This window comes from Spermophilus citellus, assembly GCF_964194105.1.
Source record: "Spermophilus citellus genome assembly, chromosome: 3".
Lineage (NCBI taxonomy): Eukaryota > Metazoa > Chordata > Mammalia > Rodentia > Sciuridae > Spermophilus > Spermophilus citellus.
In genome coordinates, this window is record NC_138184.1 from 81,605,482 (window position 1) to 81,631,619 (window position 26,138).

At 58.4% G+C, this 26,138-nt stretch overlaps 1 protein-coding gene across 14 annotated transcripts; it reads right to left on the reverse strand.

Annotated features, from left to right (window-relative positions):
• Positions 1 to 935: 935 nt before the first annotated feature.
• Positions 936 to 25,687, reverse strand: SLC8B1 (solute carrier family 8 member B1). Of its 14 annotated transcripts, none has more exons than XM_081284463.1 (18): positions 25,513 to 25,680; positions 25,029 to 25,193; positions 23,325 to 23,550; positions 13,963 to 14,238; positions 13,625 to 13,684; positions 13,417 to 13,519; positions 13,180 to 13,347; positions 12,541 to 12,648; positions 11,104 to 11,241; positions 10,881 to 11,011; positions 9,382 to 9,523; positions 8,232 to 8,435; positions 7,050 to 7,171; positions 5,333 to 5,486; positions 4,647 to 4,727; positions 3,892 to 3,959; positions 1,621 to 1,833; positions 936 to 1,318 (listed from the first exon to the last, which is right to left on the reverse strand). In XM_081284463.1, exons 3-17 carry the CDS (start codon positions 23,460 to 23,462, stop codon positions 1,636 to 1,638), a joined length of 2,091 nt encoding a protein of 696 aa, XP_081140589.1. In that variant the 5' UTR covers positions 23,463 to 23,550; positions 25,029 to 25,193; positions 25,513 to 25,680; the 3' UTR covers positions 936 to 1,318; positions 1,621 to 1,635. The 14 variants fall into 14 exon arrangements, 13 of the variants coding, with proteins under 13 accessions (XP_081140589.1, XP_081140585.1, XP_081140595.1 ...); XM_081284464.1 differs by having other exon boundaries at positions 941 to 1,833; positions 13,417 to 13,521; positions 13,626 to 13,684; ... (1 more) ...; positions 14,086 to 14,238; positions 25,513 to 25,677; XM_081284462.1 differs by having other exon boundaries at positions 939 to 1,833; positions 25,029 to 25,213.
• Positions 25,688 to 26,138: the final 451 nt, after the last annotated feature.

A 26,138-nucleotide genomic window follows, 5' to 3' on the forward strand; every position in this document is an offset into this window, starting at 1 on the left:
TTGCCTCTTGGTCTTTGGAGGGCCACTGGCCATGCGGGAGCTCAACGTGGAGCCCCAGGCCACACCCTTCTCTCCAGAGAAGGGACTTCATTTGCACAACCGGGTGCCTTTTACCTTGTGTATTCAAACGGGCATTTTGGAAGCAGGGAGGGTGCAGTTGCTAGAGGAGGACAGGGGTTCCTGACCTGAGCACCCAGGGCCCTTCTAGTCCCTTCCTCTACCCGGGGGCTGAGCCCCCAACAGGAGGCCGGCCCTGTTCCAGGGGTGCCCGGTCCATTCCCAGCCCTGGCCTGGCGGATCCCCTGGCTTCAGTCAGAACCAGGTGGGCAAGGTGTGCCGACAGGAGGTGGGGACTGGGGACAGCTGTCTCCACAGGGTTCCCTGTGGTCCTGTCCAGCTGACCCTCAAGCTCTCCCACCAAGCAGGGGACAGCTGTCACCCCAGATGTGATCCCTGAGTGTCTTGGGACCTCCTCTAGCTCAGATGCCTCTCTCACCTGTTACAGCTGAAGGGGACCAGGTGGCCCTTGCTACCAGCTGGGTCACAGCCTGGCAGGGGTAGCGTGGTCCTGTGCACCCTTCCCAGTGAGGCGGTGGCACTTTGGGGAGGACGCCTCCTGCCCCCTGCTTCTCCCCACCCAGCCTTACTCCACCTTGCAGACAATCATTTTGTGTGACGGCGGGGCGGCACCGGGGTCTTGTACAGGTGACTTGTTACCTGGGGACCCGCCGTGTCCCTGGATTCCTGGCGTATTAATAAAAGCCTCTGCTTTGTACATGTGGCTGCTGCCTCATGACTTGACGTAGGGGAGAGGGCAGAGGTCCCACGTTGGCTGTCCCAGGCCCCCATCCCCAGCCTTGCCAAGGGGCCTGCCACCAGCCAGTCACCACCTGGCCCTGGCTGCAGAAGGATGGCCGAGTCTGTGCTGCTCAGAAAATACTTCAAATATTTAATACTGTTTTTTTTTGGGGGGGGGGAAGGTGGCGAGTCCCTCTTGACCAAGGGCATAGGGCAGTGGGCAGCAGTTGCTTCCTGAGAAGGCCTGAGGCCCTGGCACTCCCTGAGGTGGGCGCAGGCCCGTGGGCAAACTCCTGGTATGCAGCGGGGGAGCCCCGAGTTCTAGAGTCCAGGGCCACCGTCCCACGTGTGGCCCTGCATGTGGCAGGGCCATGGCCCGAGGGCTGCACAGTCCTGGTTGAGCAGATGTGCTGATCCGCCTGGTTCTTGTGGCTTTGGGAACCTGGCAACTGGAGAGCTCCGCGGGCCGTCCCTGTGGGTCCGACACTGGGGGGCTCACCTGGGCCCTCACCCGAGGCACCTGAGGGAGCAGGAGGCCCGAAGGCCAGTGAGAGGGAAGGCAGGTCGCCAGGACCGCAGCCAGGCCGACTCCTTTGCCCCAGGCCCAGCCCTTCCCTCTGAGGACTCTGGGTCACTCAGGAGGTCTGGCTTCCGCTGGAGTCAGGCCACAGCCAGGCCACTCCCCAGAGGCCAGCAGCGGGGCTGGGGTCCAGGCCGGAGGGGCTCAGCTGATGTGCCCCGGCAGCAAGAGCCACCTGCGGAGCTGCCCACTCCAGTCCCCAGCAGGAGGCTGCAGGAGCCCCCTCGGTGCCACCAACACACCACAGGTGGCCTTGGTCATGTCCTGTTCAAGTGAATCACTCCGAACTCGGTGAGCAAGGCCACGGCCAGGAAGCCCAGGTAGAAGAGCAGCAGGCAGACGCCGTAGGTCCTGCGGAGCCGGAAGCACTGCAGGGGCACCGCCAGCAGGGAGAAGGCCAGGCTGAGGCCCAGGGCGCCGGCCAGCACCCACACCAGCAGGCCCTCGGGCTGCAGCTGCGGAGAACAAGACAGCGCCTGGGCCACCTGTGGGGGCGGACCCCACCCGGGGACCCAGCCGTGACCCCAGAAGCAGCAACCTCCAGTCCCACCTGCCTGGGAGCCTCTCATCAGAAATGGGATGGGTGGACGGATGGACGGAGGGACAGATAATAAAGCAACCGTAGCAGAATGTCAGTGGGCCTGGCCCTACAACCCTGTCAGCTGTTCTATGCTGAGCCTTTGTGATGACATTGAAAGTGAGCATTTTGAAGGAACGGTGGCTGCTCAGGCTCCACCCAGGGTCTCTGTGCGGGGGGCCTTGGGAGCACTGGCTGCTTCGGTGCCGCCGTGGTCCCTTCTGGTAGGTGTTATGATCACCTCCGTTTTACAGTCGAGGAAGCTAAGACTTGGACAGAGCCCAGGAGTTCACGAGCAGCTTGGGCAACTCAGCAAGATTCCAGCTCAAAAGAAATAAGCCAGCCAGGTGCAGTGACCTGTGACCTGTTCCGGAGGCTGAGGCTGGAGGGCTGCAAGTTCAAGGCCAGCCTGGGCAACTTAGCGAGACCGACCACATCTCAAAAAATTAGAGTGCTTGCCTAGAATGTGCCAGGCCCTGGGTTCAATCCACAAGGTAAATAATAAAAATCAAAAATCTTTTTTAAAAGAGCAACTTGTGTTTTCCCCCTGACAGTCCCAAGGACATCTGCCCAACCTAGTGTCTCTTGTCTCTCGCAACCTAATGGCAGAGCACGTGCACACACACACACACACACACACAGAAGAGAAGGAACCGGCCGGGGGGGGGGGGGGGGGCTAGCGCCTCTATTCGGAATGGCCTTAGAATCCATGATGAGAAGGGAGTGCTCTGGAGCCCATGAGGGTGACCGTGTGCAGCAGTGTCGCCTCTCTGAGAAGCCAACTTCCCAAGCCCACGCAGCCGTTTGCTAGCTGGCCTGGCCAGCACGCAGGGCCATGAATTGCAAGTCAGTGGCAGAGGGTCTATTCAGGACCCCTGGCTCCCAGAGACCCGGGAGCAACTTGGTCTCCACCAGCCACCTTCCCCTGGCCCCCCAGTGCTTCCCCTGCAAGGGCTTAAACCAGCCTCCGCCACCCACGCCCCTCCTTCTCCAGCAGCCCGGGCAGCCTGGGCAGGCGGCCGTCAGGTTCTGCTGGCCTCAGGCTTCATCTGTAAGGAGAAAGCGCTGCCCAGACCCTGGCTACCTTCTTCTCTAGAACTCGACTAACTGGCCACAGGAGCCACCTGCGTCACCCAGTCCTTCCTGTTCCAGCCTGGCCCTGTCTCCCGCCTGTCAGGACAGTCTCCTGACATCACCTGCATGGGCACCCGGGCAACTGGGTGAAGACGCAGCGCAGGCTGGTGCAGCCCAGGGCGGGAGCTTGGCTCAGCATGCAGGGAGAGGTCCCTGGTTCAGGGCCCAGCACCCCGCACATTCCCAGACACCCCACAGGGGTCAGGAGGCCACAGGGGCCCTGAGAACCTGCCACCCACCGTACGTCTCAGACCTTCCCCAACCCGCGGGCGCCTGCCTTCCTCTCCTCCCAGCGCCCCGTGGGCAGCCCTGGGACCCGCGATCAGCTTGGCTCTGTCCCCACTCGGGAGGCCTAGAGGTACCATCTACCCCATTTTACAGGTAGAAAGCTGAGGCACAGAGATGTCCCACCTTACTCAAAGTCACACAGCAAGAGACTTCAGGACGTCCTGGACCCAGCGGGCCGGCAGGTAGGCACCGCCTGTGTCCTACTCTGACTCCTAGCTGCTTCAGCAACGCAAAAGGAACGCGCGCTTGTTTCAACTCAGCAGATATTCTCACTTCAGAGTTGTCGGGAATTCACGGACCGACTCCAGGAAGTGGGAGTCGCTGAGGTGGGAAGGGTCTCCCGGCCCTGTGGGGTGCTCCTCTGTCCTCGCCCAGGTCCTTCCTCGCCCCCACCTCCCTCCCTTCCCCTCCCCCTCCCTCTCTTTCCTTTTTTTTCTTCTTCATTTTTTTTGAACCCAGGGATGCTCTTCCCTCCCAGCCCCCCCCCAGCCCCTGAGTCCCCCCCCCCACTCACCTTCACCTCGGGGACGTGGCCCCAGGCTATCTGCAGCAGGCAGCCCAGCCCCACGCCCACCAGGATGTCTGCAGCCAGCTCAGGAAGCTCCACAGGGCAGCGGCCACCACCCTCCCGCCCTCCTGCTGGGACTTGGGGTGCCAGGGCCAGAAGGAGCGTGGCTTTGTCATCTGTGCCTACTGCCCACGTCCAGGGGCCCCACGGAAGAGCCGGGCTCCAGGGTTAGTGCCTGGAAGAGGGTGTGCTGAGCACGTTTCGCACTCAGGCCTCATGACCGAAGTAGGAGTCAGGAGGGCTCGGCACCGTGAGCCCCACAGAGGGAGCCGCCACCCACAGTCCCCGGGAACCCAGGATAGTGCGTGGCGTGGGTCAAGGCCATCTCCAGGACAGCGGGTTCAAAGCCCTTAGGGCTGGGGGCAGCCAGCAGTGGAGGCTGGCCTCGTGCACAGGCCTGGGTTGGACCCCAGCAGCCACCAAAGGAAGGTGGCCAGGAGAAAGGCCCTCTTCCCGGGGCCACCCGGCTGCCCTCTGCCCAGGTGGACCAGGGCCCGGGAACAGCGGCCCCAGGGCCACACCTGGCCCTGCCTGCTCGGCACAGTCTCACAGAGCTTGGCGCCCGTCACACTCTGTCCCTCCACAGCAGAGGCCAGGGCCCAGGGTAGACCGCTGCCCGGGGAACACTGACTCCCCGCAGCCCAAGGACCCGGCGCCCTGGGACCCCGCCCAGCGCTGGCCAGCACAGCCCGGAAGGATACTGAAGATGATACCCCCGAAGCAGGCGGAGAACGCCATCCGCGGGTAGCCCTGGCGAGCCAGCGTGAGGTCTGAGAAGGCGTCTGCGGAAGCGGGGCCTTGAGTGGCAGGTGGCTCCCTGCCCCTCACCACCAGACACCGCGGCCACGGTGTCCGGGGACAGGAGTCTCCCACTCTTCCCACGCCCTCCCAGCAGGACTGACTCAGCTACGGGATGACCTGCTGCTCCCCACATTTCACCCGAGTCCCACCTGCTGCGGGAGGGGACGGCCACACAGCACCTCTGTGGATCAGGAAAAGCTGCCCCGAGAGCCAAGTGGAGGGAGGCCTGGATTTTAGGTCCCCCCTCCCTTGTCTGGATGCCGGGATGCAGTGCGTAACCTGGCCAACTGTACCTGGCTGCTGTAGCTGTATTAAGCGTGGTTGGCTGCAGTGGGCACTGCATCCTGCCTGAACTCTAAGAAGCCACCCAGTACCCAGGCGTCAGAGATTGGGGAAGAGGCAGGGACTCTGTAGTTTCCTGGCTCAGTGGCAGTTCAGGCCATGTCACCCCAATGCCCGATGTCGGTCACTCCAGAACAACTCTGGGCACCGTGCACGTGCTGAAGACAGACCGCTGCCCACATGCACCTCTGGCTGGGGCCGAGGACGGGACTCTGCTTGCCCAGAACCCAGCCCAGGGAGTCACCTCCAATGCTGTTGCCCCAGGCCAGCAGCGTGAGCCCCAGGACCGTGTTGCTCAGCCGGAAGACCACGCCCAGGGAGCGCAGGATGTGCACCACCTCCGTGGCAGCCGCGTTGATCCACAGGGCGCTGGTCAGGAAGCCCAGGAAGGCGAAGAGCTGTGGACAAGACGCACCCTGCTGGGACCCGGCCAGTGACCGGGACACGGCCTCCACTTCACATCCGTAGGATGAGACAAGAGGCAGAGAGGGAGCCGAGAACGTGACCACGGCCCGCGCAGGGGAGCGCTCGGCAAGGGTCAGTGCGGACATCTTTGGGGGAAAGGGTTCCTCACAGCTGTATCAAATGCCACCCATCACCCCCAACAGCCCCCCCCAACCCCACCCAGCCCCCACCCACACTGCTCCGTGCCCGTCTCCACGGATCTGCTGTCACGACACTTGTGTAAGTGCAGTCACACAGTACGGTCCTCGGCCAGCAGCAGGCATGGGCGCCGGGACCCCAGCTGCTCGGGAGGCTGAGGCAGGAGGACAGAAGCTCGAGGCCAACCTGGGCCACTTAGCGAGGCCCCATCTCAAAACAAATTTTGGAAAGGGCCAGGGACAGAGCGCTGGGGACGGGACCTGGTCCAGCAAGTAGGAGGCCCTGGGTTCAAGCCCCAGTGGCTAAAAAGAACCCAAAGCAAACCAGAACAACCCCGCATTTTTGTCAATAAATATAACATATGTTGGGCTGGGGATGTGGCTCAAGCGGTAGCGCGCTTGCCTGGCATGCGTGCGGCCCGGGTTCGATCCTCAGCACCACATACAAAGATGTTGTGTCCACCAAAAACTAAAAAATAAATATTAAAATTCTCTCTGTCTCTCTCCCTCCCTCCCTCCATCTCTCACTCTCTCTTTTAAAAAAAAAAAAAAGAAAAAAAAAAAGAAATGTAACATATGAAAAATTTTAAGTGATTTCTTTCTGGTACTGCGGACGGAGCCCGGGCTCCCATGAGCCAGGCAAGGGCCATGCTGCTGGGCTACATCCATGGCCTGAGAACTTTGAGGGGGTTTTTGAAGAAGAAGTCCGCATGCACTGCCTGAAAGTCCCTGGCCTGCGAGACTGGAGGGAATGGAAGAGCCACCACACAGACCCCCCCATCCCGGGGTGTCACCACCGGGAACACAGATGCTTCCTCACCAGCTTTGGGAACAGACTGGTGGGTCCTCAGGAAGCAAATACAGCTGCCATTGCCCCAGCAACTGCACCCCAGGGACGTGCACAGAGGACAGGAGAGCGGGTTTCCACACAGAGTCCTTCACACAGGCGCTGACCATGGGGGGAAGGCAGCCCCCCAGCTGCCTAGGGCCGCACAGAGCCAACGCACGAGGCCACGTGCTGCAGCGTCAGATACGCATGTCACAGCATCCAGAGAGGGGCCGTAGGTGCCAGAGGCCAGGAGAGGACAGTGCTGACTCTGTGGGGCTAAGTTCTTCCTGGGGTGAAGACGTCCTGGATGGACGGGGATGATGGCCACCCCACCCCATGGACACACCAACACTGCCGCGGGGTGGGCGGGAACTGTGCGGCCTGGGAATTGCACCTCCATAAACCAGAGGATCCCCCAAATAACCGTGACTCGGACAGGAGCCCTCAGGTCCCCGTCACAGGAGAAAGTGACGACCGGCCCATGCCCCGGACACCGAGGGCCCCTCGCCCAGCTGGGGCCCCAGTCTTACCCAGTGGAGCCTGGGGGGCACCTCGTTGGAGGTGGCAAAGAAGGTTACGGAAGCCACCGCGGTGCCCGCGATCACCACCACCGCCCACACGGGGAAGAGTCCGCCAATCTCGTAGACGCCATCTGCGGAGGAGACCAGCGCTGCAGCCCCAGCAGGACCTGCCCCACTGCTCCTGGGGCCCTCAGAGTGACGAGGGACCCGAGATCTGGCGGGAGTCCCAGCCTCACGGATGACGGTAGATACTCCCCTGGCCAGCCCTGCCCGCACGGCCTCTGCCCTCCATGGGTCACCAAAACCCCGACCAGGCTTGTGCCCACTGTGCCCACCCCCACCTCCATGCAGCCATCATAACCAGCCCCGGTGCCCGGCTGAGCTCCAAGGCGGCTCCTGGGCGGGCAGCGGACCCCTGGGCAGCCCCACTCGGCCCTCTCCTATCAGCAAGGGGAAGGTTCCAGAGCCTCGCACCCGACACTAAGGGGGCCTTCTGCAGGGGACACCCCAGAGTTCTGCGCGCCCCGTTTCGTTCGCCACCAGGAGGTAGTACCAGCTTCAAAGAAAGCCAAAGGTCCAAACGCCCAGACACGCACTTAAGACCCGGTCCTCTCTGTAGTCTGGCTCTTGGTCTCTCACATCTGGTGGGTATAAGAACTGAGGGGGGCTAAGTTCACAAAGTCTTGAACACAGTACGGGACAGGTGACCGATAGGGGACCGACAGGTGACCGACAGCGTTCAGTGTCTGCTAGTGCTGGCTCTGGCATGAGCCACCTGGGTGAGACCTTGGTCCAGCACTTGCTGAGCCTGTGCCGGAGGAATGTTGGAGGGTGGCCGGACGCGGGGACCAGGGAGAGCTCCCGGAGCCCAGCGAGCAGCAGGGCTGGGTCGAGGCCCAGGAAGAGGGAAGAGCTGGGGAGGGAAGGGCCCAGAGAGGCCGGGAGGTGCTGCCTTCCAGTCCCAGAGGCCTCCAGAGAGCCAGAGGCACTGGGGAGCCATTGAGAACTCTAGAGGAGTGACCACAGTGTGTGAAGGGCAGCACTTTGGAATGGGCCTGTGCCAGGCTGGACCTGCCACCACCAGATGATCAGGGACGTGTGGGCAAGACACTGAACGCCCCAGAATGGCACCTCAAGGGGTCCCTGCTCCATCCCCTCCTCGTCCCCTCATCTTGGGGACGTCTCCATCACCTGCCAATCCCCGTGTGCGCGCGGCTCGGAGCCGGGCCCAGGAGGACGGGAGGAGGGGCCTTAGGTCCACTGCGTCTATTTCCGCAGGACCATGGATTTTCTGGAAACGAGGCCAATCCTGCTGGTGCAGGTGATGGGCTTCCTGTCCAGGGATTCCGTCTGACTCAAGAGCTGACTCGGGGACATCGAGTCCAGTGGAGCAGACTGAGGGGCGGCCGAAAAGCTGGCCTGAGCAGGGAGGGTTCTGGACGCCCTCTTCAGGGAGCCAGGGAGGGGCTGGGGACCCACTGGGACAGAGCATTGCCCGGCTGCCCCAGGCCTGGCTTGGCCCCCGGCCCTGCGAGACCAGATCAACCACAGGGCTGGGAAAGCAAGCTGCAGGCCAGGAAGGGCGCCCAGTGTACGGGGATGGAGACTGCGATGGACAGAGAGCCCCAGGGTCACACTGTGTCCTCTCCTCCCAGCCTGCTGAGGAGCCTGGCCAATGGAGGGAAAGGGTACCATGAGGCACTAAAGTTAGACAACAGGAAGAAATCTGAACGGCAAGAGTTGGAAGATGTCTGATGAGATCCGTGTCCCCTCCACCGGACATGAGGAGGCTATTCTGGGCCAGAGGGGACACTGATGCACTGGGGACCAGCAGATGACATTAGCAAGGGACGGTGCTGAGCCAGCCAGGCACGCCCCCCAGGCGAGGAGGGCACTGGGCAGCTGGTCTGGATGGCAGGTGTCCCTGGGGTGACCCTTCTTGGCTCCGGCCACCCTGGCCTCCGTGGCCCAGAGCTTGAGAAGGCCACATCTAAAGTTTGGCATGAAATCTCCACAGGTTTTGTTTGTTGATTAGCTGGACATTTTTACGGGCTGGGGACAGCGCCTGGGCCTCACACAGGCTGGGGGCTCTGGCCCCTGGGCTCCCCCTTCTCCCCCCCTTCTAACGTAGGGGACACCAAGCCAGAGTGGATGTGACCGCAGTGTCACCGTCTGTAGCCGGCAGGCCTGGGCCAGCTGAAGGTCTCTGGACAAGTGTCCAGCTGGGGTCCCTGAGGCCTGGGCACACAGAGGTAGCTCCAGGTCTGGACTCTGCTGCCCCGGGGCCTGCCTGCTGTGGCCGGGGAGAAGACACGGGGCAGCCCAGGGGTGGGACACTCACAGGCCCCCGACTGCAGGGTCAGGACCAGGACCAGGGGGCTGACCACCAGGTGCAGGCAGTTGAGGGGCCGCTTCCAGTTCCGGTCGTCCTTGTCTGGGTCCACGACGGGCACAGTAAGGAGCAGCAGGAACTCCACGGGCAGCTGCCAAGCGGGCAAGGGGGGAAGGTGTGGGTGGGGAGGCCGAGTCCTGGCCGGCCACGCACAGAGCTCGGCAGCCCCTGAACAGGACCCAGCGCAGAAGCACTCTCGGACAGCGTGGGCTGGGCGCATACGGTTCCCATCGCCACGCACTGAGCAAGTGAAGACGGCCAAGTGCATTCTCGCACGTTCTGAGGCAGAGGGCCCAAGGCCCAGGGGTCAGCAGGACCGTGTTCCTCCTGGAAGCTCCAGGGGACTGTCCATCCCCTTTTGCAGCTCCCAGGAACCCCCTGCCTCCCTGGAATCCTGGCCTCACGCCATCCCAACCTTCCTGACTCCTCCTCTGATGTGACCCCTCTACCTCCCTCTACCTGACGAGGACCCTGTGATTACACGGGACCTCCCAGAATATCAGATAAGCTCCCCATCTCCAGACCACAGACCACACACCCAAAGCCCTCTGTCCCATCAGGTGGCGCATCCGCGGGCTCTGGGGATGAGGACCAGGGTGTCCTCAGGGGTCATTATTCACCCTACCATGGGACCCCGACAGGGACTATAAATAATTCAGAAGCAGGCCCGAGAGGCTAAGAAACCTGTCAACAGCCACCCAGAGGGGTGGGCCGCACCCTGTGTCTCGCCATGTCTAGTGGGTCACCAGCACAGGGTGCCCGCCCTACCTTAGGCCCTGCGCTCGGCCTTCAAACATGCACTGCTGGCGAGCGTGGCGGGAGCAGGGCCTTTCCTGCACCGTGTGTTGTGGCCTCTCCCAGTAAGGAAAGAACATGTGCCAGGTGCCCACTGGGCTGAGAACGAGACCCTGGGCAGGCCTGCACCACCAGACCTTTGGCAATAGTCACCCTTGTCACTATCAGAGAATGAGAGTCTCGGGCTCGTTTGTTACTCAGCATTGCTGTGGTAACAACTTGCTGTTACAGCCTCACCAGGGGGAAGGCACTGGACCATCCCCACTCCACAGGGGGAAACTGAGGCTCGGAGGATCGTGATTGGCCCATGGCCATGACGCACCCAGAGCCACCATGGGAAGCAAACAGCATTTGCCCCCAGGACTGAGGAGGCCTAAAACATATCCATGCTGGAGGTTTCTTGGTTACCTCCAGGAGCCCACAGGGGCTGAGGCCAGATGAGGAAGGTGGCAGTGGTGGACATGTCCTGGGGACCCAGCTCGGAGCTAGACCTCGGGGACACCAAACCTCAGAAGCAGCGGGTGAACAGGCCTTGACCCCTCCCTCGCCCCAGCCCTGGCCCCCTCACCCGGAAGGTCCCCTCCTCCCTCTCTCTGTCCTTCACGGAGGGCAGTGCCCAGGTCAGGCACTGGCCAGGGCTCAGGGGGCCACACCTTGAGCACTTTGAGGGCCCTCCAGGACGCCGACTTGCTTCTCCACGCCCTGAGGTCCAGGGGGTTCAGGGCGTGGACCAGGATGCGGGCCGTGCTCTCCTCCTGGTTGAACAGTGGCCGGAACTCGTCACCTGTGTGTGGAGGCAGCGCGGGTATGGCCGCTTAGAGGGCCCCTCCTTGGCCCTGGCGCCCCCACCCAGCGGGCCCAGGGTGCAGGACTCACCATAGTCATAGCTGTTGGTGTTGGAAGACACAGGATCCTCCTCGGAATCAGACTGCGTCTCTGCAGGAGGCGTCCACAGGGGCTGAGCTGAGAGCCCAGACCACGGGCACCACTTTGGGGGACACTCCAGGACAGGGCCTTTTTTGATGTTGTTGTTAGTACCAGGAATTGAACTCAGGGGCACTTGACCACTGGGCCATGTCCCCAGCCCTATTCTTAATTTTATTTAGAGACAGGGTCTCACTGAGTGGCTTAGGGCCTCACTAAATTGCTGAGGCTGGCTTTGAACTTGAGAGCCTCCTGCCTCAGCCTCCCGAGCCGCTGGGATGACAGGTGTGAGTCACCACACCCGGCAGGCCAGGGCCATTTTAGGGGACCACGAGTCAGGCCCCTGTATTTGATTCTTCTTGGTGCTGGGGACCGAGCCAGGGCCTCGTGTGCCAGGGGTCGCCGTATCACTGAGCTCCACTCGGCCTCCGCCATCTGGGGCAGGCTCAGGAAACCGTCCCCAGCCAGGACGCCCAGCTCACAAAGTGCAAGTGCGCGGAACTAGCGCTGACCTACTAAGGACATCCGAAGACGACCTGGGTCCCACTTACTGACTTCAGACCTGTACTTTAGAGAGTTTGGAACCCTGTATGGTCTCAACTAGTCGGAAACCTTCCTTAGGAGGTTCTGGACTCTTCCAGGCCTGGAAGGAAACCGGTCCCCTTGAGCTGCAGCCCTAATTCTCCCTCTCCAGGCCTTGATCCCCTGGCACCCAGCCCACAGGGGTGACACTTGACAGGACAAGCTCTGACAGCCCAGTTGGCAGAGAGGAGAGGGAGGGAAAACTTCGGCCGACTTCCCGTAGGAGGAGTTACCAGCACCTGCTCGGCGCCAGGAGCGTCCTGCCCTCTGGGGCTCACCGTCCATCAGCCACACGAGGGCCGACAGCAGACGGCTGTGGGCCCCCAGCTGTCCCTTCTGGCACTGAGGTAAGGGAGCAGCCTTTGGGGTCTGGGTTTGAGGGTCCTTCCTGTCTGTGCTCCTCCAGTTTCTTGGCCTCGGGGGCTTGCCCCCCCCCCCAGGCTGCCTCCTTCCTAGTAAAAGGGGGGTGGGGCGAGGTGGCGCCGCCCGCCATCCCAGCACCTCAGGGACTCCCAAGTTCAAGACCAGCCTGGGCAACGTAGCGAGACCCTGTCTCAAAATCAAAAGTAAAGAAGGCTCCAAGGGCAGCGCGGGGCCTTGGGGCACGTGGCAGTGATGCTGGCCACGACATGGCAGGGTGCCAGGGAACGGGGGCCAGCGGACGAGGCCGGGGCCTGAGCCAGCTCAGGGAGGGGCCTGGCGGAGGGACAGGGGTGTGACCACGAGGGGATGGGCCTCAAGGGACCTGAGATAGCCCTAAGGGGCCTGGCGGCTCCCGGTCCCCCTGGTCCTCTCCTGGGGACTTGCCTGGTGTCCCCGGCATGGAGTAGACCAGGGACTTTCTCCGCTGCCATCGGTAGATCCAGGTGCACAGAATCACGGTGACCACATAGAACACGTAAAAGCCCAGGTAACCTGCGCGCAGGGGACGTTGGCAAGTGCCGTTCTGGCCACAGGGGCCACCAGCCAGGGCTGGCAGCTCCAGATGGAGCCCGTTCTCCGTCCTGTGGGCCTCACCACCCCAGGCCGGGGCATCAGGTCCAGCCCAGGTAGCCACAGGTCAGAGCCTGGGAGTCGGCCCTGCTCCCTCCTGCAGGGGCCACATCTCGAGGGTCTGTGACCCTCTGTCCAGCCCTGGCCCTGCCTTTGGCCACAGGGCGCCTGGTGCCAGCTCCCGGGCCGCAGGTCCCTGCTGGTCCCCTGACGTGCCCTCCTGGAGCCGTCGGGAGGGAGTGTGGCTGCCGGGATGTGGCTGTGTCCCTGGTCAGGAGTGGGGACCTCGGATGCTCTGGACGGCCCCTCCTGTCCCTTTGGTCACTGGGGCCATTTAGTCCCTGTTGGCTCCGTCCCTGGAATCAAGTCGACCCTCCACCCCACCGGCCACCTCTCGTGTCCCTGAGCTCCTGACCACCCCGGGGATGGCTCCTGTCCCCTGAGCCTGCTCACCCAGGGCCCACGCCAGCGTGACCCTGCCGAGGTAGAGCGCGGTGAAGGTCAGGAACACGGCGGCCATGTAGAAGGCGATGTCCCTGAGGAAGGGCCTGGAGGCGGCCAGGAAGGGGTGCAGAATGGTGATGCCTCCGGCCACCACGGTGGTCACCAGCACACCTGCGCCTGGAGGACAGTGGCCCGGCTCAGCCAGGGATGCCCCGCTGCCAGCTCCCCGCCCAGGGCCACACTCACCGAACAGAGCGCCGATGGCCAGGCCAGCCGTGCGTGGGTCCGAGAAAGCCACCAGGGCGCTGAAGATATCTGGGGCACCATTCCCAAAGGCCAGGAAGGTGACACCATGGGAGCAGGTCAAGGGTCCACAGGGCCTCTCTGCCGCGAGCCGCCCCGGGGCCTCCTCCCCACCCTCCCACCCTCCAGGGGAGGCCCAGCAGTCAAGGATACTGCCACATTGTGGGACAGCTTGAGGACGCTGGAGATGGCCCACAGGTTGGGGCAGAAACTGGGGAGCAGACAGGGCACCTTGCCACCCAGCCACCTGGCCACCAGGCCTGGCCCTGCCCCAGGGCCCCTGCCCCCTGCCCTGCCTGGCCCTGCCCCACTCCAGAGTCCCTGCCCCTGTCCCCACCCTCTGCCCCTCACCCCATCCCCCGTCCCCTGCTCCTGCCCATGTCCTCCTGCCCCCTGCCCTGGGTCCCCGTCCCCTGCCCCAGGATTCAGGGGCCATCCCTGAGGGTCACTTCCCCATTCAGCCGCAGGCGGGCCCAGGGTCAGACTCACAACTTGGCTGCGGTGACGCCCAGAATCAGAAACAGGTAAAGCAGCCAGAACACCTGAGGGGGAGGGACAGTGGAGCCCAGGCCCTCCTGAGCCCCCGTTCCCCCACCAGCAGCCCAGACTCACGTAGAGGGTGACAGCCAGAGGGAGCAAGCTGGGGGGGAAGTGGCAGAAGATGCCCTCCAGGTAGTCCAGGTAGCCCCCACCACTGTGGCAGTCGGGGGTGGCCCTGACGAAGTCGCAGCGGTCAGAAGCATTCAGGCCACACACGTCACGACACTGCAGGGGGCAGGGGACACCAGGGACAGAGATGGAGAGGGCCGCTGGACCAGGGCCCTCTGAGCCGGAGGCTGTGACCTCCCTCCAGCCTGTCCCCAGGTCCCCCAGGTCCTCCAAGAGCCAACGGCACACTTTTATTTTGAAAGATGAACTCATGTCTGAAATTAAGGCAAATAATTCAGGCAGACATGTTTGTTTCAAAAGGAAACAAAACGAGAAGGTTTTAAAATGTTTCTGGCTGTTGAGAGCCACAGCCGAAGGGGCCCCAGCAAACTTCCAGCTGCCAACTGATTGGCTCCTCTGTGGTGATGCTCATTGGGCTGTTTCCCCGCCCTTTCAGACTACAGAGCTGCTCATTGGGGGACTTTTTTTGGCTCTGCCCATGCGACCCAGCCAGTCGACCTCAAGAGCAGGAGGAGTGGGGGAGTTAGAGAGGCTTGTGGGAAGCCGGTGGTGGCAGTTGGGCTCTGAAGGTTTTCCTGAGGAGCTGTGTGGTTTGGTGTGTGTGTTTTAAAAATAAAGTTCGTTTCTTTTGACAAGTGGCTCCTGAATTGTGCCCAGCCAGACTGTGGCATTTGGTGGCCAGTACAGGGAATGAACCCGCGACCTTGGCTTTATCAGCACCAAGCTCTGATGAATCCAAATTTAAAAAGTTTAGAGTAAAAAGTGTTATTTTAAGTTTATCTTTGGGGAATATATACCCCTTTCCAATTCCTTTTTTTTTTTTTTTTGCTTTAATAAGTACATTTTAATAGTTTGATGAGCTCTTTCAACTATGCCTTGTCCCTGTGGATTGTATGGGATTCCTGTTATATGAATAATGCCAAATGATGAGCAAAATTGTTTAAAAGAGGTAGAAGTATAACCAGGGGCATTATCTGTTTTTAACTGTTTTGGAACACCCATAGTGGCAAAATTTTGTAACCAATGAGTTATAATATCTTTAGTTTTTTCTCCGGCATGAAGGGAGCCCATCAAAATCCAGAAGAAGTATCAACTGTAACATGCAAATATTTTAATTTTCCAAATTCTGGCAAGTGTGTGATGTTCATCTGCCAAATATGGTTAGGTATCAGTCCTCTAGGATTGACTCCAAGATTAACTTGTGGTAAAAAGGTCACACAATTTTGACATTGTTTTATCATTTGTCTAGCTTGTTCCTTAGTTATTTTAAAATGCTTTTGTAAAGTATTAGCATTGACATGGAACTTTTTATGAAAATTTGTAGCTTCTTCTAGCGTAGAGAAAATATGTATGTCATGAGTAGTTTTATCTGCTAAATCATTGCCCAAACTAAGGGCTCCAGGCAATCCTGTATGTGCCCTGATATATCCTATAAAGAATGGATCTTTTCTGTCCCAGATTAGACTTTGTATAGTGGAAAGCAAAGAGAAAACAGTAGAGGAAGAGGAAATCCTACCAGCATCTTCAAGGGATACTATAGCATATACTGACTATCAGAAAATAAATTAAATACAGAATCTTTAAACATCACAAAAGCTTGTAATACTGCATTAAGCTCTACCTTTTGAGCTGATTGTTTGGGCACTAAAAATGTAAAATTTTGATCAGGTGTAACTATTGCTGCTGTACCATTATTTGACCCATCAGTGAATATATTTGAAGCATTCATGATAGGTGTTTTTCTTGTCATTTTTGGAAAAATTACAGGATGCAATGACCAAAAAGACAATAAAGGATTGGTAAGTGGTTATCAAATGAAACATTAGATTTGCACATGATTATTGCCCAAGTATTTAACTCATCAGCTAACTCATCAATTTGATTCATAGTATATGGAGTAATAATTTTATTGGGAGAAATCCCAAACACTCCCTTTGCTGCTTTTATTCCTTTGAGTATTAATTGTCCTACAGCCTCAGGATACCTAGTAAGAATAGTGTTAGGAGAATAAGATAAATGTATCCATAATAATGGACCTACTTGCCAAAATACTCCTATAGGAATATTTTTTGTTGGTAGTACAATAAATAATAAAGGCAAACTTATATCAATCTATCCAAATGCATATTTTCCATATATGTCTCAATGATTTTTAATGCCTTTCTTGCTTCAGGTGTTAACATTCGGGGTGAATTTGGATCTGATGGACCTTTTAGGATATCAAATAAAGGTCCCAACTCTCCTGTTGGTATGCCTAGATAAGGCCTTATCCAATTTATGTCTCCTAATAACTTTTGAAAGTCGTTAAGTGATTTGAGTTGATCTACTCGTATTTGAATTTTTGGTGGACGGACCATGGTTGAGGATAATAGAACTCCTAAGTAATTAATTGGAAAACTTAATTGTACTTTATCTATTGCTATCTCTAGATTATAATTTTTTAATAAATTTGTAAGTGTGGCACAACATTCTAGCAATGTGTTTTTAGCTTTGTGTGCTAATAATACATTATCCATATAGTGAAATATTTTTAGTTCAGGATTTTGATTTCTAAGTGGCTGGATTGCTTTGTTAACATAAATTTGACACATAGTTGGGCTGTTAGCCATCCCTTGAGGGAGTACTTTCCATTCATATCTCTGATCAGGACCTTCATGATTCAGTGCAGGGATAGTAAATGCAAAACGTGGACTATCCTCATGATGAATTGGAATTGAAAAAAAACAATCTTTAATATCTATAGCTAAAATGTACCAGGTTTTTGGCAAAGCAGACAATTGAGGAATCCCTGATTGAGCAGGTCCCATAATAACCATCTCATTATTAATGGCTCTTAAATCTTGCAATAATTTCCATTTACCAGATTTCTTTTTGATGACAAAAATGGGAGTATTATGGGGAGATACAGAAGGTTGTATATGTCCTTCTGCTAATTGTTGTTTGACCAGATCATGGGCTGCTTGTATCTTTTCTTTAGTCAGGGGCCACTAAGGAACCCATACTGGTCTTTCTGATTTCCAAGTAATTTTTATTGTCTCAGTGGCCCTTTGTGAAAATCCAACCCATGTCTGTCTGTTCCTTGATCTATTTGTATTGGTGCTGCTATACCTTGTTCTTGTTTTTCTAATCTTTTTCCTTTCCTAAAACCTTCTCTAGCCATAATAGTGGGTGCATTTTGATTGATGTTATTTGTTAATGTCAAACCTAATTGATCTAGGACATCTCGTCTCCATAAATTTACGGGAAGATGATCCAATACAATGCAAGGGCCCTGGGGTGCAGCTCATCCCCACCCAAGACCCCGGAACCCCTCTTCTCATCCCGTTCTCCAGAATCTCTCCCCTGTCCCCAGTGGCCCCCGCATGATCAGTCTGGAGCACATCCTGACACACCTCCTGGTTCTGTGACGTCTGTATGCACACCTGACCTACAAGCTTGTCTACGAGATGAGTTCACTCTAAGTCTCATTTCTGTAACTTGCTTTCACCAAGGAACAGATATGTCCATATTCACATACAAAAAGACACAACAGACTGGTGATCTCAACATGGAGGCACAGTGTCTTTCACCCAGCTCCTCGGGAAGCTGAGGCGGGAGGATGGCAAGTTCAAGGCCAGCCTGGGCCACTTAGTGGGACCCTGTGTCAAAATGAAAAGGGGCTGGGGCTGGGGCTCAGGGAGAGCACCCTCGGGGTCAGTCTCCAGCACTTCGAGAAAACAGCACAAATCAAATCAAACGTATTTAAATTAATCTGCACCACAATCCTGTGAAGAAGGTACGATCCTGATGCCCATTATGTAGACGAGGGGACGGAGGCGATGTCCCCGAGTGGACCTGGGACATCGCGGATTGCAGCCCGTGCAGCTGGAGCTGTTTTCGCTATTTTCCCCAGAGCTGGGAGTTGAACCCAGGGCCTTGCACACGCTGGGCGAGCACCCTACCACTGGGCCACATCCCCCACCCCTTTTTCATTGAGACAGAATCTCACTAAGTTGCTGAGGCTGGCCTCCAACTTTCAATCCTCCTGCCCCAGCCTCCCGAATCACTGGGATGACAGTATGCCCCACCGCGCCAGCTCTGAGCTGCTGGCTTTAACCACCACCGACTCCGGCTCACTGCTGCCCTTAGTAACTGCAGCAGTTTTCACTCAATGGCCGACGGACAAGCAAGGCCACCATTTCCTTATTGCCGGGCACATGGTGTGATTCATTTTCCAACATCAGCAACCACCAACTTCCTTGCATATGACTCTCCAGGCACACAGGCGGATATTTTGAGGGAGAGAATTCTAGAAATGACAGTGCTGAGTCACAGCTTGTCCCACTTGGGCGCCCTCTAGGAGCACACTCAGGCCTGGTGTTTCAGGAAGGAATGGAGGACGTGGGGGAAGTGGGGTGGAACCAGCCCCGGGCTGCAGGAGCTCGGGCCGGGGCCAGAGAGCGGGAGTTCACGCACCAGCTCACTCGTGCCCAGCAGTCCTGCAGGACACCGACCTCTGGAGGCCAAGGAGCCCACCGAAACACAGGTGTGTGACAGAGGGACAGTCACTGAAACAGACCTTGCCAAAGTCCCCTCCCCAAGCTCTCTCACTAGAATGGGGAACCAGCAGACCTCCACCTGCCCCTGCCCTGGCCACGGGAAGTCTGGCACCGCCACGGTCACAGGGCTGTCACTACAAGCTCCCGGCTGCCGGGAAGCCCAGAGCTCCCTTCATGAGCCGATGGCCACACGTATTTCTTCTTTTCCCCCAGGGCGCTGGGGCTTGTTGGGGCTGGCGAGGGACCGGGGCCTCCTGCACGCTCCTGCAGGTGCTCACTGCTGAGCCGCGCCGCTGGCCCTTCCTACTGACCTGCAGGAGCTCCTGTGTCATGGTGATGGCCTTAGAGATGTCACCATACGCCTGGGAGCCTACATGTGCTCCTCCTCCCACTTGTTCCAAAGCTTTGTCCACGACACCCGCCCCTGTTAGCGCGGCTACTGCCCGAACTAGACAAGCTGCCTGGTGCGGGGAGGCACGCCACCATCCCACGACCTGGGAGGCTGAGGCAGGAGGATGGCAAGTTCGAGGCCAGCCTCAGCAACTTAGCAAGACCCTGTCTCAAAAAAATAAACGTGGTGGGGATGTGGCTCAGGGGTAGAGCGCCCCGGGTTCAATCCCCAGTGCTCGGAAAGAAAAGAAAAAACAAAGTGTTTTTTTTTTCCTCATGACACGTGAAATTAAACAAAGTCCAAATGTCCACATCCCTCAGCGTTGCCTGGGCACCACCACATCCCTCATTCACGTGCTGCCCCCAGAGGGTGGCTGCCGAGGTCATGTGGCCACAAAACCAGAAATATTTCTCCTCTGGTCCTGTACGGGAAAAGTCTGCTCCGGAGGTTGGAGTGGGGGTGTGACGGTCACAACCCCAGCCTGGGCATCTCTGGGTGGCCCAGCAAGAAATCACGGGGGAGGCCGTCCGCCCCCAGCACAGGGAGAAAGGCCGGGGTGAGTGGTCCATGGCCCCAGCTCACACTCCAACACAAAGCCAGCCCTCCTGCCCAGTGGGGGGACGGGCTTCACCCCTGTCCTAACCCAGGCCCCGTCCTAACCCAGGCCCTGGCTCTCCTGAGGCCCAGGGACTTCCCAGGGAATGAGTTCACCCAGGGGGGTTCTAGCAGGAAAGGGTCCCACCCAGCCCAGAGAGGGAGGACCCAGGGTGGGGGGTCCCAGTGAAGCAGGTGCTGCCCGGGTCACCTCCTGTTCCATTGAGCCACATCCCCACCAGCAGCAGTTGCCCTGAGCTGTGGACACTGAGCCCCTGAGGACGGGCCCAGAGGTGGAATTCCGACTTGAGTCCTTCTAGACAGGATTCAGTCTTTCCTTGGGCAAAGAAATGAACCTCGGTTCCCTCCTCTGAATCATGGGGACAATAACCCCCTGATAAGGAAAATAGAGGTGACTCAATCATGGCCAGACCAGCACCCAGTAGGTGCTCAGTAAATATCAGGGGCAACGTTATCATCTGGGTCTTAGGTGGAGGAGGTGCTGCGACTTGAACCTGGGGCCTCAGGCTGAGCCGGTCCCCCACGCTGAGCCTCACTCTCAGCCCCACGCTTTGGATTTGTACCTTTCTCTTCCCCTCCTGGTCCTGGGGATGAACCCAGGGTGGCTTTACCCTGAGCTACATTCCCAGCCCCCGCTCCCCTTTTTTTTGGAGATAGGGTTTTGCTAAATCGCCAAGGCTGACCTCCAACTTGGGATCCTCCTGCCTCAGCCTCCTGAGTCTCTGGGATTATGGGTGCACCCCACTGTACCCAGCTCACTCTGTGTTCAGTTGGTGGCGCTCTGGATCAGGCTGGTAACTTCCCAGCCTCCTCTGACCTCCTGAGTCTCTGCCTCAGCCTCAGGAGAACCCACGGGACACCAGGTCTAGGGGTCAGGGTGGACAGGGCAGGGACCAGGCCCATGATCTAAAACCAGAAGACTACTTGGAGTTGTAGCCAGTGAATGGCACACGCCCAGCCCAAGACCTTCAAGTCATAAAAAAATCCTGTCAAAAAGAAAAGAGCAGAAGCCACCCAGCAGAGAAGTCCACAGGTGTGATTTTTCCCCAGGGCCCTCAGCTCCCAACCCTGATCCAACAGGGCCATGTGGATGACAAGGTCAGTAGGACAGATGGGGAGGCCTGGGTGACAGCCAGATTTGCCAGCTTGCTGTGTAACCTTTGGGAAGCTCCTTGACATCTCTGGGCTTTGGTTTCTATACAGGGGTCACGTATGTTTCATTTCATGCTCTTGTGCCTTTGCTTGAAGATCTAATGTGGGGACACAGGTGGCTAGAGTCTACCCTGGCTCCACCAAGAGCCAAAGAATTAAGCAACCGGGTGGTTGAGGGGACACTTCAAGACTTTTCTGTTTAGTTCGTTAGCACCTGGGATATTTCATAAAGGGTCTTTCCCGAATGTCCCCTGCTGTCAAGGCATCTCCTCCTGCAAACGCAGTCAGGACAGGGGGCTGGCACGGAGTCATGGGCTCACATGAATGACGTGTGTGGCCGCGTTCCAACAGAAACGCAATTAAGGCCAGGCGCGGTATTGCACACCTGTGATCCCAGCAGCTCGGGAGGCTGAGGCAGGAGGATCGTAAGTTCAAAGCCAGCCTCAGCAAAAGTGAGGCCCTAAGCAACTCAGTGAGACCTGTCTCTAAATAAAATACAAAATAGGGCTGGGGATGGGGCCCAGGGGTCGAGTGCCCCTGGGTTCCATCCCGGGTACCCCCTCAAAGAAAATGTAATTAGGACCCTCGTTAGCACATCACGTAATTCCGAGTCATGGAGAGAGCTCTCTTTTGTTCAAAAGCCAGCAGCGTCTGGGTTTGCCCCAGGTCGTGTTCTTGGCCCCCGAAACCAGGGGCCAGATGAAAGAACCCATGTCCAGAGACTCTCCTGGTCCACAGTTGGTGCTCAGTGACATCAGCTGCGATTCCCCCTTTCTCCAGGGGGAGACTGACCTTCTGTCCTGGCCCCTCGGACCTCCAGGGTCAGCCCCAAGTGTCCAGCATCTGGCTACTGACACCCTCATTGCATCTGTGCTCCTCTTCCCCAAAGACCCTGGTAGCTCACACCAGACCTGTCCCCGGGTGCCGAGGCCACACTCAGCCAACCTGCACTAAGGCCCCGGGTGGCTCTGGACATCCTGTTCCTATTACTCCCCCAAGTCCCCAGTCAGGCTTGGTCCCAGGGCCACTGCCACACCTCACCAGTGCACCTGTGCCAGGGTGTCCCTGCTCCTGCCTCTGTCCACACCGCCCAGCCCTCATGTCCACCAATGGGGCTCCTGTAAACCCTGGGTCACTCCCTCCGTCCTGGGCCCCAACCCCTCCCGTGGCTCCGCGGGACCCTGGGACAGCCCACGTCTGCACAGGGACCACCCGTTTCCCTGCCCCAAGAGGCAGCGATTTCACAACCACAAGCCACCTCTCCACCTGTGAACCGGGCATAACTGTCCCGCGGCTCTGAGTGTGGGCGCTGGCAGTGACCCCTGCTGGAGGAGACCCCGACCCCTGCGGAGGAGACCCCGTGACCTGTGAGCAGCCCCCGCCTTCATTCCTACTTGGGATCTGCTGTGGCCCCTCCTCCTGCAGACCTCAGGCTGGGGTGACCTCAGGCTGGGGCAACGTGGGGCCCCTGGAGGCGTCTCTGGGCCCAGCAGGGGCCCTCTTGCCTCCAACCCCAGGATCCTTACGGCTCCTCCAGGGGCTCCCTGTCTGAGTCCATGGACCCCCAGGCCCTCAGTTGATCTGGCCTGGAACTACTCGCAACCTCTCTCACCACTGTGCCCACCTGACCCAGCAGGATGCCCTGCTTTCTGTCCCTCCACTTGGTCCCTGTCCCTCACACCACCCTATGCCCCTGGATGACAAGAGCATCCTCCCATCTCCCTCCCACCAACCTCTCCCCTCTCAACCCGTTCTCTCCACAGCAACCAGAGGTCCCTTGAACAAATAAACTGGATTCTGACCTCCCCCTGTTTAAAACCCTCCAGGGGCTACCAACTGCCATAAAGCAGTCACCCCCAGCCTCCGCCCACAGGGCCTGTCATAACTGGCCACTACTCCCTCCTGGTTGTCTTGATGGTCTTCCCTGACTCACCCTGAGCCCATCCTGGCCTCCGTGCTGCTCCAGGAACACACCACGCTCACTCCCACCTCAAGGCCTTTGCACCTGCTGGTCCTCCTGTCCCAGCGCTCTCCCTCCAAATGTTCCCTCTCCATTCAGGGCTCAGCTCAAAGGTCACTTCCTCACAGAAACATTCTGTGACTCAACCTGAAGTCCTGGAAACCTCATGCTCTTCCCCACACCACTTTATCTACTCTTTGCTGAACACAGCACGTTACCATCGGAAAGCCACCAGCTTACTCCTGTCTGTCCCTGCCTAGGAGACCATCAGCACAGGGAGGCGAGGATGTCTGTCTGTTCTTCTTTGTTATATCCAGGACTCCATTCAGTGCCCAGCACATAGTGGATGCTCATTTATACACATCTCCCCAGCCCTTGCTGAGGCTTTGAGCTTGTGATCCTCCTGCCTCAGCCTCCCCCACTGCTGGGGTTACAGGCATGTGCCACCGCACCCAGAAATAATAAATGTTTGTTAATGGAATGAATGCACCCCTGCCCGACCCCTGCTTCCTGCCTAGATACTCACATCTGCCATGGGTGTCTGGTTCACAGCCAGGGCTGGAAATGGGGGGCTGATGTGGGTCCCTGTTGATGGGCCCCAGGCCCCAGACACTGTCTCCGCCATCAGGAGCACACAGAGCCGTCTCAGCGGAGACCCAGCCATCTGCTGGCCATCGACCCCACAGCACCCGAGCCTCGCTCCACTTCCCCGTCTGTAGGAAGTCAGCTCCAATGGCAGGTGCTCCAGCAGCCTAGGGGGCGGAGTGAGAGAGGGGACAATGTTATGGAAGATCCCAGGACACAGCAAGAGGGGCTCCAGACCAGCTAAGGTGCTGTCCTCTCACCTTCCCCTACCCAACCACAGCGCAGACGGAGCTCAGTGATCAGAGTCAGGACCCTGGCCGTGTGGCGTGCAGGTCACACGGTGGCCTTCCTCAGCCCCCAGGGAGCCTCCACCAGAACTGCCCCCATCACCCGACACACAGACACCTGGCCCGGGAACATCAGGGCTGAGACAGGAACACCAGGGACGGAAGGTGTTTCAGACAATCCAGGGACACATGCCTCCGGGGCCGCGGGGCGTAACAGTGGTGGGGACCCAGAAATTCCTCAGAATCAAGGCAAACATCTTCTTGGATGTCCTTGGCCTGTGGCTGCCAGTCTGAGAGGCCAGCCATCGGTCCCACAACCTGCCAAGCAATCTGTCATTCTGTTTTATAAAGAGCCAAGAGCACAGGGTGCGTGGCACACAACTGCTACTCCAGCGACTGGGGAGGCCGAGGCAGGAGGATTGCAGACAGAGCCTTACCCGGCAATAATAAATATTATTATAAATCAATAAATACTTAGTGAGACCCTGTCTTAAAATAAAAAAGAAGGGGCTGGGGTCGTGGCTCAGCGGCAGAGCGCTTGCTTTGCACGTGTGAGGCCCTGGGTTCGATCTTCAGCACCACACCAAAATAAATAAATAAAATAAAGGTGCTGTGTCCGACTACAACTAAAAAAATATTAACATTAAAGTTAAAAGAAAAAGAGCTGGGATGCAGCTCAGTGATAAAGTGTCCCTGATTTCAATCACCCAGGACCAAAAACAAGAGCACTAAGCCCTTTACCAGAATACTGCACTCAGTCAAAACCCTGTTCTCATTCCCATTTCACAAAAGAGCAAACTGAGACATGATGTGGTGAAGTCAGTCCTGTCCCCCCTCTGGGCCACTTCTCCCTCATCCAGTTGCCATCACCCTTGCTGCTTTAAGAGTTTGGGACTCAGAGGAATTCTGCAGCCCGCCCAAGGTCACAAGGCAAGGTGGTCGGCCACAAAGTCATCAGCTCCTCTGGTGAGGAAATGAGGCCCAGAGGGAAGTCAATTGCTCAAAGCCACCGGCCTCCTAGCAGTGGTAGGGGGCTGGGTGCTGGCACCTGCCTGTCCCCTAACAACCGTGGATAAGGGCTTCATTTTTCCTTCAAAGAAATTCAACTGGGAGAACTTGGTCCACATGGCCAGGGTGAGTCTGTTTATTTTTGCCACCAGGAAAAACAAGGTCGATGCCGATCTTTTCTTTTTCTCTTTTTCTTGGTGATTCTTTGAACAGATGTTTCTCAATGTCTTGGTGGCTCAGTGTGGAGGGAGGAGGAGGAAGAGGAGGAGGAAGAGGAGGAGGAGGAGGCCCAGGGGAAGAGAAGGGGACCTGAGGGCGCAGGGGGCGCCTGTGGCACGAAGTTCCCTCACCTGCTGACCAGCTGCGCTGTCCTCCTGGACTCCAAAATGAGTTGGAGCCTCTCCACCTGGCAGCGACCTGGACGGGAAAACACCCGCCTGGCAGTTGGGTGTCTGCCGCGGACTGTCAGTGCAGCCTCGGGGAGGTCACTTCTCTCGGAGCCTCCGACAGCTCATCTGTAAAATGGACACACATGCTGGCCCGCGGAGCGTGCGGTCAACGCCCCTGGTGTCCCAGCGCACGAGGACCAGCAGGTATCTGGTCTCTACTGGCCGCCGACTTCCTTTCACTTCCCAAATCAGCACTGATGGGGCCCCTCCCGTGGCGGGTCCCCGGGTCCAGTGCTGGTGCGAAGGGACGGGGACAGGAGAGGGGGCTGCGCTTTCTGGGCGCGAGCCCTTGGGACTCTGCTGCCCAGTTCCACTCGGGGCGGGCGCTGAGGAGTCGAAGTTGGGGTGCCGGGTCCGCCGGCGGCGGGCGGGCGGCGCCGCTTACCTCGGGCCGGGCCTGGGATCTGCACACTCCGCGCCTCCCCCCGTCGGGCCTCGCGGCCTCCAGGTCCCTCGGGGGCGCGCCCGACCTTCCGCCCCGCGCCTCGGGCCAGGGCGCCCCGCCCGGAGTCAACCGGGCCGCTCGCCCCGCCCTCCAGGCCCCGCCCGGCCCCGCCCCTCCGGCTCGCCCCGCCCCCGTCTTGCCCCGCCCACACCCTTAAAGGTACAGGCTGCCGGGGGCAAGAGCGAGTCTGATCCTGCTGTCCACTTTCCCTTCCGTCCCCAGCCCTTGGTTCTGCTTTCACCGCGAAAGCAGAAGCAGGAGGCAGCAGTTAGAGGGTGAACGGGGAGACTCCCTTCCCAGGGCGGGATCCTGGTAATGAAAGGCGATTGGAAGAACTAGGGACGATCCCGAGTGGGGAAGGCCACACCTATCTGCAAACATCCGCCCCGATTTGAGGTTCCCGATGAAGCTCCTGTTTCCCTCTGCTGGCATCCCGTTTATGCTCTGCAGGGGCTGGCACCGGACCTGAGGCGGCTGGGGGCAGGGCTCCCCACAGGCCACTCCTGTTGTCCCATCTCCGTAGTGACAGCGCTCATCCCACCTTTCTGACCTCTTAACCCCCACCC

Bases quoted from the DNA above. Each gene is read 5' to 3' on its own strand.
- SLC8B1 (XM_081284463.1), bottom strand. From the start codon at position 23,462: ATGGCTGGGTCTCCGCTGAGACGGCTCTGTGTGCTCCTGATGGCGGAG. The intron at 9,524-10,880 runs GTGTGGCCCCCT...CCCGCTTGGCAG, and splicing joins GGGCCCTCAAAGTGCTCAAG to CTGCCCGTGGAGTTCCTGCT. The intron at 5,487-7,049 runs GTAAGACTGGGG...TCTTGTCCACAG, and splicing joins TGCCCCCCAGGCTCCACTGG to CTCTTCGCCTTCCTGGGCTT.